Source organism: Sus scrofa, chromosome 8, assembly GCF_000003025.6.
Source record: "Sus scrofa isolate TJ Tabasco breed Duroc chromosome 8, Sscrofa11.1, whole genome shotgun sequence".
Taxonomy (NCBI): Eukaryota; Metazoa; Chordata; class Mammalia; order Artiodactyla; family Suidae; genus Sus; species Sus scrofa.
In genome coordinates, this window is record NC_010450.4 from 69,429,728 (window position 1) to 69,443,587 (window position 13,860).

The 13,860-nt window shown below is 37.4% G+C and overlaps 1 protein-coding gene across 16 annotated transcripts in view; it reads right to left on the reverse strand.

The window, feature by feature from the left end:
• The window catches only part of ANKRD17 (ankyrin repeat domain 17), a 170,778-nt gene that overhangs the window by 69,087 nt on the left and 87,831 nt on the right, over nt 1-13,860 (reverse strand). For all 16 annotated transcript variants that reach the window (XM_021100390.1, XM_021100382.1, XM_021100389.1 and 13 more), the window contains 5 exon segments: nt 8,985-9,132; nt 8,592-8,739; nt 7,222-7,455; nt 4,332-4,426; nt 1,270-1,507 (listed from right to left, as the gene is read on the reverse strand). In XM_021100390.1, the coding sequence (XP_020956049.1) occupies nt 1,270-1,507; nt 4,332-4,426; nt 7,222-7,455; nt 8,592-8,739; nt 8,985-9,132 (863 nt within the window).

Sequence of the window (13,860 nt, forward strand, 5' to 3'; positions counted from 1 at the left end):
TTTGTCAGGCAACATTGAAAGCATTTTACATATTATTTTTAGCTTTCTTTTTCAGCTAAGGAAATTGAGGTTAAGCAATTTGGTCAAAGTCACGATCTCCTACTACTACCACCATCATCATAGCTAACTAACACTTAACAGGCACTATATGACAAAGAGTGTTCTAAAAGCTTTACACATATATAAACTCTCAGAACAACCCTCTCATGACAAGCTGAGGCAGAGAAAGTTAGAAACTTGCCTAAAATTACAAAATTGGCAAGCAGTGGATTTGTGATTCAAACCTAAAAAGTCTGCTCCAAAAACTGTTTTTAAAATTCTAGTCAATACTACCTATCAGTAAAAAGGTTTTTTAAAACTGTGCCATTCCTCTTAAATTCGTCTAAACAAAATTTTTACAACTAAAACAGATAAAAAATCAGATCACAAATAGTTACAAATATGAATAGAGATGGGTGATTACTTTTACACTTAAGGTATCTTTTTTTTTTTTTTTTTTTTTTTTTTTTTTTTTGTCTTTTCTAGGGCTGCACCGGCGACATACAGAGGTTCCCAGGCTAGGGGTTTAATCAAAGCTGTAGCCACCGGCCTACGCCAGAGCCACAGCAACGCGGGAACCAAGCTGTGTCTGCAACCTATACTACAGCTCATGGCAATGCTGGATCCTTAACCCACTGAGCGAGGCCAGGGATTGAACCAGCAGCCTTATGGTTCCTATTTGGATTCATTAACTATTGAGCCATGACAGGAATTCCAAACTTAAGGTATCTTAATACACCAAAGTAACTGCTTCACTTTTCCCCAAAGAAAAGCCCACTGTGTACTGAGCTCCTTAGGCCTGCATTCTGGCATTTTTGCCAAGTTAGTCCGTGTGGCTAGATTTCCCATACTGCATTTAATGAAATGCTAGATACATCAAATATCTATTAATAAGTATTCTGCCCTAAGAGGCACACTCTCTTGATATAACAGCTACAGAAATGTTGAATCCCATATATGACCCTACAGAACGTACAACCCTACCCCATCCCCAGTTCTATTTTTATTCACACAATACACAATGGCTCTGAAAGCTCTATATTAAAGAAGTTCATATGATTTTGTTTACCACAGTATGGGGGCTATTTTCAAAGTAAATATTCAAGGTCTTATAACAGAACCTCATTACAAACCTCCAAGAAAGATGAAACAATGAAATTCAATTTTATAAAATTATAACCTCACATTTTACATATATTATGCTTTAGTATTTTGATTGGTATTGGTTACCTTGACCTAGAAGTAATGCCACCATTTCTTCATGTCCTTCCCGAGCTGCTTCCATCAATGGTGTATAACCTTCATCATTGACCTCTTCCAGGCTAGCTCCTCTTTCAATAAGTAAAGCCGCAAGTTCCACATGCCCACCACATGCAGCTAAAGTCAACGGTGATTCAAATGAATCAGCAGGCATGTTCACTTGGGCACCACTGTCAAGAAGTAACCTAGCCACTTCAACATGGCCATCCTAAGTACAAATCCAATTTAAAAAATTAAATCAGCACCATTATAAAAATACTTCTCAATTGCTATACAACGAAGTTTACTGATTTCAATTCAAATAAAAATTAATAAGTCAACATTTAACATTGAGTAAGCAAGTATTTATGAGGACCTATTTATATTTCTTTAGAGTAGCAAATAGAAATTGAGCATATAAAACATGTATATTTGGAATTCCCATCATGGCGCAGCAGAAACGAATCTGACTAGGAACGACGAGGTTGTGGGTTTGATCCCTGGCCTCGCTCAGTGGCTTAAGGAGCCGGTGTTGCCGTGGGCTGTGGTGTAGGTCACAGATGCTGCTTAGAGCCTGCGTTGCTGTGGCTGTGGCATAGGCTGGTGGCTACAGCTCTGATTAGACCCCTAGCCTAGGAACCTCCATATGCTGTGGGTGCCACCCTAAAGAGACAAAAGACCAAAAAAGAAAAAAAAAAAAAAAAGTATTATTTAATCAAGAAGCTTATTAACCATCAGTTAAAAAAAAAAAAATTAAGTACATGAAACAAGAGACTAGTGTGAGATACAAGCAACACTGAAGAGTATAAGCATAAACGCTCAAAGGATAAAGCTTAGAAAGGGCAAGTAGAATTTTCTTGGAAACCATAAGGACAACTACAATTTCAATTAGGCAGAAAAAAAATTGCAGTATTTTTGGAGGAGTGGGGATTTGAGCATGATGTGTTAGGAAAAGGGGAACACAGTATGTACATGGTGCTTCCTTTGTTGCTCAACATTGAAATGCCAGTGAAAATTAATAAAAGGAAAAAGTTCTCTCATAATATCTTCTACCTCCTTTACCGGTCTCCCTTAACCACAGTTTTCCTAACTACTGGCAACTCCAAAGCTCTCTTTTCCCTTCTTTCTTCCTTTCATATTCTTTTTCCTTCTATATCTTACCTCATAGACATTTCATTTTCTCTTAAACTGTCATGTCCATTTTTGCCTTGGACTTGCCATGTCTTCTTACTATGATTACTTTGTTCTTTTTTTTTTTTTTTTTTTTTTTGATCTTTTTTTTGTCTTTTCAGGGCTGTACCTGCGGCATATGGAGGTTCCCAGGCTAGGGGTCTAATTGGAGCTGTAGCCACCAGCCTATGCCAGAGCCACAACAACGCCAGATTCGAGCCGCATACGCGACCTACACCACAGCCCATGGCAACGCCGGATCCTCAAGCCACTGAGCGAGGTCAGGGATAGAACCTGCAACCTCAACGTTCCTAGTTGGGTTCGTTTCCACTTCGCCAGGATGGGAACTCCACTTTGTTTTTCTTTTAGCTCAGAATTTTCTCCCTCCAGAATCAACTCCTACATTTCCTTTGAAGTCCAGTTTAAAATCTCAGTCTCTTAGCAAGCCTCCAAATGTCTGGCCCGAACTAATATCTTTCATCTACTTATAACATTTACTTCCATTGCATGCAGGTTAGGTGTACAGAATATTCCATTTAAATTTTTTTTTTTTTTTGCTACACCCATAGCATGTGGAAGTTCCTAGGCCATGAATCCCACCTGTACCATGGCAGTGACCTGAGCCACAGCAGTGACAACATTGGATCCTTACTCTGACAGGCCACCAAGGAACTCCCATTCTCATTTTCTAATCTACATATAGAATATTTTAAATTCCTTATCACAGGATATTTTGATGCACTTTACACATATCATGTCATTTAATCCCCACAACAACCCCAGAGAAGGATACTATCCTCATTTTAACAGATAGGGAACTCAAAACCCTCCAAGAAAACTTAAAAAGAATAATTTACTGAAGCAAACATTGTTATGGCAATAAGAAAAACAAAAATAACCCAAGTCTTGAGGCTACCTAATGTTTTTTTAAATTAGTAATAAGATTCAGCATTCTCGCAATAATCATTCTCTAAAGGGAAGCTGAGAGAAGAAATTTCAAATTAGTTTGCAGTTTTTTTATCTTTGGCATATTCTTTTCATAAATCTCTCTATAATGTTTTTTTGATCCATTTCTGTGCCACAAGACTGAGATACAAAAGTTTAAGCATTCTCAACTACAAACTAAAAAAGGAGGTTTTTTTTTTTTTTTGGTCTTTTGTCTTTTGAGGGCTGCACCCACGGCATATGGAGGTTCCCAGGCTAGGGGGTCTAATGGGAGTTGTAGCTGCCAGCCTACGCCAGAGCCACAGCCACAGCCACAGCCACGCCAGATCCGAGCCATGTCTGCAATCTACACCACAGCTCACAGCAACGCCAGATCCTTAACTCAATGAACAAGGCCAGGGATTGAACCTGCAACCTCATGGTTCCTAATCAGATTAGTTTCTGCTGCGCCATGAAGGGAACTCCCAAAAAAGATTTTAAAAAAGGAATTCAGGGACGAGAAAAGACCAGGATAGAAGAAGAATTATGTAAGATAATATTCTGATTTCTAATTTTTCATAAATTAAATTACAGGTTTGATAAATACGTTATACTTAGTATTATCTTTATACTCTGTGTTTTATGTTCTCTTTAAAATCCTTGCTCAGCCTTTCAAAGTCACTTTTTGTGCCAACTACATAAAACCAGTATAGTTATGTGAGCCTAAGAAAAACATGGTAGCGCTATAAAGCTTCAGAAAGCACTTCTGATAGAAGTTAATGTTGTTCAACTGGCTCTGAAAACTACTGACAACTCAGATAACTGAGGTGCTGTTTTACAATAAGCCTATGATAAGCAGAATCTTTGAACCCAAGGAAAAAGCATTCACTATACACTGGCTTTGTCTCTTTCTACCTAATACATAAATACATTTCATGTATGAATTTCACCAATCTTACCATGCAAGCCTCCATTAAAGCAGTGTGCATTTCATCTGTTTTATGTTCTTGATCCGCACCTGCTTCCAAAAGAAACCGCACCATCTCTAGGTGTCCTAAACCAGAAGTATGTAAGATTAAAAATAATGTATTATTCTAAAAAACATTACATTATTTTGAAAAGTTATATTTAACTTGTAACAATATAAGCATAATAAAGTCAGCTACAAGCTACCCTCAACTGCCCAATGCAAATTATACAAGTGATCTTTGCTGTTCTACTCCATACGCTGTTGCCCTAGAAACTGCTGCTATTGGAATTCTTGCTGCAGGTAAGCAAAGATGCCACTAAAATGTAACACCCAGAAGATCCCCTCTATAACCTTTTAAGAGACCAGGTATGTCATAGTTAGTTATACTGTGAACTAAATTAGCTTTTGTGAACTAGTAGTCTGGGATGATAATCAATCATCCTTGAAGTTATTTCTATGAGGAAATGAGCAATAACTAACAGACATTTTAGGAACAACCTGCTTGTAAGTCGGAAACTGAATATATAAAACTTCTTGAAATAACACCACTTACATTTATGCATTCATTTAGATATAAACATATATATATACATACATATACACACATACACATATATTTATGTAGTTTCAAATAAATCATATGCTTCATATAAAATCCCTTATGAGTAGTTATAAAGAATATAAATTATATTTTGAAAAAGACTTCAGATACTATGTAAAAAACAATAGAAGAATGACTAATTTTTTCTCAAGTTTATCTGGAATGAGGTACAGTCAGTTCTCAATCACCTGGGACTGGATGGAAGGAGAGGACAGTAAAATCCTAAAGTCAGTTAAAGCACAACTAACTGTGGTAAGTGTAGCATCTGCCATACCCTGTTTTTTGCTAACAAACTATCCCTCTTTCCTCTCTGTCATTCTCATTTTCCAAAGGTCCACATCAATATTCAGTCTCAGCCTGAATTCAATCCCATCCCCTTCTCCTCCCTGCCAATCTATATGCTAGGAGACCTCACCAGAAACACAGGAAAGTAAGAGTGTCCATGGATCTTTGGAAGCAGTAGAGATATTCTCCACCAGCTCAGTTCTGTATCCAGCTTCTGTAATTAAAGCCTGCAAGCCCCAACCTCAGCTTTCCCTTTGGAAAGCACAGTGGGGCTACGAGCAAAGGAGAGAAGGAAGAGCCCCATCTCAAAGATCTCTGGCAATCTGGGACTTAGTTAAGTAAAATGCAGCCAGTTCTGGGTTCAAAAGTATTTGTGAAAAGGTGAAAAAGAGCCACCCAAACAGCCCAACCTGGAGAGACTGCCCCAAGGCATAATTCCTCTCCTCCCAATGAAGATTAACCTCTGCCTAATTACTAAACAGAACTAGAGAAGAGGCCTCAGCTGTACTTCCTAATAAGCACCTTTAACCTGAACTATTTGTAACACCAGATAAGGATTATTTTAGCTATGATTTTAGATGAAATTAATTCAAAAGACCTAACAAAACCTGGCCACTCTGAAACAGAATGAAACAAAACAACACCAGGGCCAACACAAGGGTGAGGGAATCAAAGCCCAGGGTGCAAAATTTAAGGAGACATTCACTCATATGCTTGTGTACATGAAGACTCTGAAATGAGAGTGAGCACCTCCTTAAATTTTGTTCTTGCTTTGTAAGAGCTTTTTCTTCATGCCTCTAGGCCAAAAATTTATTATTCATTTTATGATATAAACATGATATGGCTGAAGATGGCAGGAAGCATTGAACTGAATTGGCTATGCAGACAAAGTTTCATGAAATTTGCTTTTTAAAAAGTCTCTTAGTTATCGTCATTAATCTGTCATAAAGGTTGAACATGAAAAATGTTTGGCTCTATGGCTCTTATGAGAATCCAGAATATAGAGCATTAACTGACTGAAGACCAAGTACCTTTCCAGACAATTATCTTGCCCTCCCAAAATAAGATATTCTTCTATATTATCAGTATTTTCAGGTTGGTTGACATCATATAGAACACCATGTATCCTCTTTGTACAGCTATGTATGGGTAGGTGCTCTCAATTTCAACCAGCTCTTCCTTCTAACTTTATTAAGTATGTTGATGATACTCTAGAACTGTTCTTTTGAATACAAACTCAATCCACACCATTTTTCATTTTTCTTCTCATATACCCTCCTCTCTCTTCAATTTTTCTTTCTTCTTAGTTCATGAAAATACTTTAAGCACCTTCTTATTAATAGGTCATTCTAGCTTTTATTGAATTTAATTTAGAAGTACAGGCTAAGTAATTCTGGATTCACAGGCTTCTTTTGCATGAACTAGGCAAAATATTCTAATAAGCAAAACCATTAAAAAGCACAGTGCAGGAGCTCCTGTTGTGGCTCAGCAGTAACGAGTGAGACTAGTACCCATGAGGACACGGGTTCAATCCCTGGACTCACTCAGTGGGTTAAGGACCTGGCATTGCCGCAACATGAGGTCACATAGGTCGAGGATGCGGCTTGGATCCCACATTGCTGTGGCTGTGGTTGGAAGCTATAGCTCTGATACGACTCCTAGCCTGGGAACTTCCATATGCTGCACATGCAGCCCTAAAAAGATGGAAAAAAAAGTACAGTGCATATTAAAATTAAATAATTATTTCTGATAAAAAACAACTGGATCAATATTTTTCATTGACAATATTTGTAATATTGAGTGTGTATTTTAAGAGTTTAATATATAAACTTTATACACTGAACTTTTAAATTCTGAAACTTTAAGCAGTTTTATTACATACTATAATCATATTTTAATTTTACTTTTTATCTTAAGTGAAAAACCATACTATATGAACTGTCATTTCATGAGTTTAAAAACTTTGTTTTTAAAAAAATGCTCTGTACTGTACCTTTGTAACAAGCTAATGTAAGGGCACTCTCTTTAAATTCATTGGAATGCGTATTAATGCCAGCCCCATTTTCTAGCAGCAATCTGGCTACTTCCACATGTCCAGCACTTCCAGCTTCCATAAGAGGAGTATGACCATTTTCATTATGGTCCTCAATACTAGCACCGGATTCCAAGAGCACCTTTACAACATCTACATAACCTCCAGCACAAGCATATGTAAGTGCTGTATTGCCTATTTTAATGAAGAAGAACAAAGATGTTAACATAAAATACCAAAATAAAACAGATTTATTAAGCATTAAGAAAACTGAAATAAGAGACTATAACCTTAATAAAGTTAGATATTATATATATATAACATATATATGTAATAAAATTCTTCTCTTCATTAACATTTTATCTTACCAAAACCAACTCTTTATTCTTTCCATTTAAAATCAGTCAAACGCATGTGGAAAATTAGACACACTTACCAACTATAGTTATAAAAGAACTGAGAAATTCTGAAACTAATTTTCCATATTGGAAAAAAGTTACACTTATTCTAACTTTAATTAGAGAACGGTATCCCAAGCTTCATTTCTTTTTAGATTGTAATTATTCATCCTACTTAGATATAATTCATACCATTCCATTTGTTTTTACTACAACTTTTTTACATCAGTTAAGTGACCAAAGTTAAAATAATTTCAAAAACATTCCTCCTTGATGATAAAAATCTCCTACTTTACAGGAGAAGAAAAAACAAACTTTGGGTAAAATAAGCATTTCTAAACCCCCCTCAAACAAGAACTTGCAGACCTTTAAAATTATTTAAAATATTTAATAAATATGAGAATATAGACAGGAAGGAAATACACAATATGTATTTTCAGACAGTTTAGAGTTTTTACACAAATCCATCTATACCCAACTTTGAAAGAAAAAAAAAAATGGTTTAGATGTTAGCATTATGTCCCTTGCAGGACACAATGTTTTCATGAGACTTTCTTTTTCTACAGGTCACAATTTAATAGCACTAGGTAATGACAGTCCTGCCTGTTGTTGCATATCCTTCTTATGATTCTCCCTATCTTCCCTTCTCTTGTTCCCCATAAATAAAGGTCTACACCTCTTCACTTGCAAGAAGATAGTCCTTTGAACTGTGTCAGTGTTTAATATAAAAGAACCAAGGCCAAGTAATAACCCTCAGACACAAACAGAAGAAATTTCACTCAAAATATATTCAATGAACTTTAAGCTAATGCACAGACACACAAATGTGCAGCATCAGTAATTGCAAAACCACCACTAATGATCACGTCCATGTGAACTAATTACTGTCAAAGGGTGTTAATATTTAAAAACTGAAAAAGAAATAGGCATAACCTGTTGAAGACTGTGCATTAACATCAGCTTTATGAGCTAGCAGCAACTTCACAATTTTGACATGTCCTCCATTAGCAGCAGCCATTAAAGGTGTGATGTCACCTTTGATTCCCCTATCTTCCACATTTGCATGCATTGCCAACAAAACCTTATGAAAGAAAAAGTTTAAGATATTAAAAAATGGTATTTTCATCAAAATTTTTTGAACATATATTTATATTAACACCTACCTAGTCATACTATAGTAAAAGCAAATAAACACACAATGCATTACCAACACTATTTCTTAAAACGAGCCTGATGGTCGATTTTATTTTATTATTTCATTACTACACAGGCCAGATTAAGACAAAAAACAAAAAAAATCATGAGACTGCTTTTGATAACACAAACCTGTGCAAGCTCATAATATCCAGCGGAGCAAGCTAAACAAAGGAGACTCTCCCCTTCCTCCGTGTGTTCATTTACACTTCGCCCTTCAATGAGTAACTTGCGCACAGCATTCACATCTCCTTCTGAACAGGCTTCTGCCAAACTGCGGCTATTTGAGAAAGAATATTGAAATATCAGGATATAAGAATATAAAAAAAATCACCCACCATAAGTATTGAATTCTGAGGTTAATCTGGACAGCAGTGCTAAACAAGAATGATTATTTCAAAGATTCATAATAAATATGAGAAAATAAAATGATTCGATTCACTGAGTTTTTAAAATCTACATATAAAAGTCACTGAATTAAAATGATCAACATTACAAAATGTTTTCAGTCACGCAACTGAAAGATAAAGTCCAATTTACTATAAGTAGGGAAAAAAACCCAAAATTTTAAAATATAAAACTGTATAGAAAATACAAGTTTACAACTATACTTCTGTTCAGTCCCTAGAAAAAGTTTATGAAATTTAATAAAATACTTAAAACTTGTACTAATTATAAAGAACTCTCTGGGTCCTTCAATCAAGTAAAGGGAAATTAGGAAAGCTGTGAGCATGTAATTTTTACTTATCTATGAATAACTGATAAGATTCTTTTTTTTTTTTTTTTAAAGGGCCACACCTACAGCATACGGAGGTTCCCAGGTTAGGGGTCCAATCAGAGCTTCAGCTGCCAGCCTATGCTACAGCCAAAGCAATGCCAGATCTGAGCTGCATCTGTGACCTAAGCCAAGGCCCACAGGAATGCCAGACCCTTACCCCACTGAGCAGGGCCAGGGATCGAACCCGTGTCCTCATGGATACCAATCAGGTTCGTTACCACTGAGCCACAATAGGAACTCCAAGAAGATTCTTTTTTGAAGTATTTACTTATTCCATCAGTTTTTTGGGGAAGTATGAAAAATATCCAGGTCAGGCAGAGGCTTAATTCAAACAGAAGGACAGTGGAAAAAGTGGTGGAACACAAAAATTAGACTGAGAGTAAATCTCCCAAAGGAATTCCAAATATGGACATTTCTAAAGGTTCTTTCACTTTTGGATAAAATTCATTCTTAGAAAAATGTTATTCAGGTCTTTTAATATTCTCTTTATTCAAAATAAAAGAGAGCAACTGGAAAAAAAATATTCTCTTTATTCAAATATATCTCAATATACATCTTCTTGAATCATGGCTCTGTCACTTCAGGTACTGAAGGTATCCATGTATAACCTCTATTCTACACCCCTATTCTTTTTTAGGGCCACACCCACAGCATATGGAGGTTCCGAGGCTAGGGGTCAAATAGGAGCTACAGCTGCCGGCCTGGGCCTGCCTATACCACAGCCATAGCAAAGCAGGATCCGAGCCGCGTCTGCAACCTACACCACAGCTCACAGCAATGCTGGATCCTTAACTCACTGAGCGAGGCCAGGGATCGAATCCTCAACCTCATGGTTCCTAGTCGGATCTGTTTCTGCTGCACTACAATGGGAATTCCTCTACACCCCTATTCTTTACCACCCAGATTTGAGAACTTCATCTTTAGTTCAGATTATGGCAAAGTCTCCTAGGCAGTCTCCCTTGCTAGCTTTCCTTCAGGCTACCTCTCTCTATCTCTGGCCATGCCCATGGCATCTGGAAGTTCAGGGACAGGGATCAAATCTGTGCCACAGCAGTGACCAGAGCCATAGCAGTGACAACACCAGAAACTTAACCTGCTGAGCCACCAGGGAACTCTTCTTTCAAGCTCTTTTCAACCAAGAACCCAGAGATCTTGCTTATAAGAAAGCACATCACGTCATCCAACGGCCTCTAATCTTATCACGGTAAAGGTCAAAATTTTTATAGGATCTGTCCAGTGGTAAGATCTCATACTTCTCCTTTTACTTCTCTGGTTTCATCACCTACTATTCTCACTCTTCCTCTTTCCACTTTAGCCAAAATGGCTTTCTTTTCATTAAAAATACTAATTAAGCTGCAACTCCAAGATTTATGTATCTGCTGTCCCTCTGACAAGACAGTTTCTCTTGTAGGCACAGATCACTACCTTATTTATTTCAGGTCTTTGCTAAAAAGTCCACCTCTTAGGTGAGGATCTCTGATTACCCTATTAAAAACACAATGTGTGGAGTTCCCGTCGTGGCACAGTGGTTAACGAATCCGACTAGGAACCATGAGGTTGTGGGTTCCATCCCTGCCCCTTGCTCAGTGGGTTAGCGATCCAGCATTGCTGTGAGCTGTGGTATAGGTCGCAGATGCGGCTCGGATCCCGCGTTGCTGTGGCTCTGGCGTAGGCTGGCAGCTATAGCTCGATTAGACCCCTAGCCTGGGAACCTCCATATGCCACAGGAGCGGCTCAAGAAATGGCAAAAAGACAAAACAAAACAAAACAAACAAACAAACCCCCCCCCAAAAAAAACCCCACAATGTGATCTTCACCTTAAACACTGCCTTAGCACTTCCCCAATTTCTCTGCCCATAACCTTATCATTCATTTTATGCCATACTATATAGTTCACCTACTTGTTAAATGTACTCTCCCCTTGCCAAAATGAAAGCTTTGAACAGCACTTAATAAAACTGTCTCAATTTCCCATTTTATAGCACTGACAGTTGCTAGATCCAGTGTTCTCAGTCTAGGACAAATCCTTTCCACAAGACATTTCCTATATAAGAACATTTTTTTTTTTTTTTCCTTTCAGGTGGTCTCTCATCCTCTCTCTCTTTCTCAGGCACATACCCTCTATTTCCCCATTTGAAATCTCATTCAATTTCCTCCGTGTAAGCTTTAAAATAACCTTTCGGAACTATTCTAGCCAACAGATGAACTTCAGAACTTGTGAGCAAAGTTAAAACTGGCACACGCCACAACACTTAACTACTGTAAAGTCTAGCACATAGTACTCAATGTACTCAATTATTTCTCAACATTTGCTGAACAAATATGACTGTCACAAGCATGCTCTACTGTTTTGCTGATCACTTACAGTATTTTCAGTGCCAAAGAACCTGTAACTCTTTATTTTTTTTCTATTCTATTTCCTGCTTGAAGTAGCTTTAACATACTCTTCTGCCAGTCTCATAAGACACCACATGAAAAATATCTGAAGAGTATCAATAATATTGTAGGCCTGTAAAACTGAAAGTTAACTAAGGAATAGAACCTAAAGATAACTATAATGAATGATGTCAGATGAACGACAACGAACACAGAGCCAAGAATAACATCAACTTCACACTTTTGTTAATGCTATATTAACCTCTCTTTCACGGTCTTAAATGATGCTGCATAAAAACACTATTATATAAAAGATGATTCTTTTTTTTTTTTTTTTTTTTTTTGTCTTTTTAGGGCCTCACCTGAGGCATGTGGAGGTTCCCAGGCTAGGGGTCTAATTGGAGCTGTTGCTGCTGGCCTACACCACTGCCATAGTAATGCCAGATCTTTAACCCACTGAGCGAGGCCAGGGATTGAACCTGCAACCTCATGGTTCCCAGTTAGATTTGTTTCTGCTGCGCCACAAGAGGAACTCCAAAAGATGATTCTTAAGTGCTATATTTCATCTCTAAACTCATATACCAAAGAATACTCTCATTCTCTCAACTATTTAAACGCATCTGCTAAAACACAGTTGACCAGGAGCAACATGGAGGTTAGGGGTGCCCATACTCCACTCAGCTGAAAATCTGCAAATAACTTAGACCTGCATAAATGCAGTTCCTCCATATCATGGTGCCTCTATATCCACATTCATGCAACCATGGATTCAACCAACCACAAACTGAAATCTGTGTATAAGGATCTGTGCAGTTCAGACCTATAGGTAAAGGGTCAACTATAAATAAAATGGTTTCTTTTTAGTTAGAGGGGAAAAAAAGAAGCCTCTGAGGAGTGAAGACAATAAGGACTATTAATGATTTTCTGCCAGCTGCATCCTTGGCATTATATTTTTCACTATACTATCCATATTGTTTTATATATGAAATGGTATGACCTTTAATACATAACATCATCAGAAAAACTTAAAAGGTCAAGTCACAAAATATTTACTGAGTCCTTACTAACTGTGAAGTACTACATAATAGGGATTGTAGGACACAAAACAAGAAAGTCCCTGGAACTCACATTCAACTTATGGAAACTAGATTTATGATATTTTTTGAACATTCATAAAACAAATAAAAACCTTGCCTTTTAAAATGGTCAAACTGGAGTTCCCGTCGTGGCGCAGTGGTTAACGAATCCGACTAGGAACCATGAGGTTGCAGGTTCGGTCCCTGCCCTTGCTCAGTGGGTTAACGATCCGGCGTTGCCATGAGCTGTGGTGTAGGTTGCAGACGCGGCTCGGATCCCGCGTTGCTGTGGCTCTGGTGTAGGCTGGTGGCTCCAGCTCCGATTCGACCCCTAGCCTGGGAACCTCCATATGCCACGGGAGCGGCCCAAGAAATAGCAACAACAACAACAACAAAAGACAAAAGACAAAAAAATAAAATAAAATAAAATAAAATAAAATATAATGGTCAAACTATGCATATGAAGTAGAAAACGGCATTAGAAATCACTTCCTTTTTTGTCACCGAAACATTATAGCAAAAGATCTTTTATAATATCGTAAGAAGTCATCCTTGTAGTCAGATAGACACTGGTGTCCCAGCTCTGCTATTTGTCACCTATTTGATCATGATTAAGTTACTTCTTTTCAGCTTTTCATGAGTAAAATGGGAATGAAAACGAAATCCATGCCTAAGGCTTTTTGTGGGTACAAACAAGATATCACATATAAAATGGTTTTTGCACAGTGCCAGGCATAAAAACATGCTAAGTAAATGTCAGCTATTTCTATTATTTTTA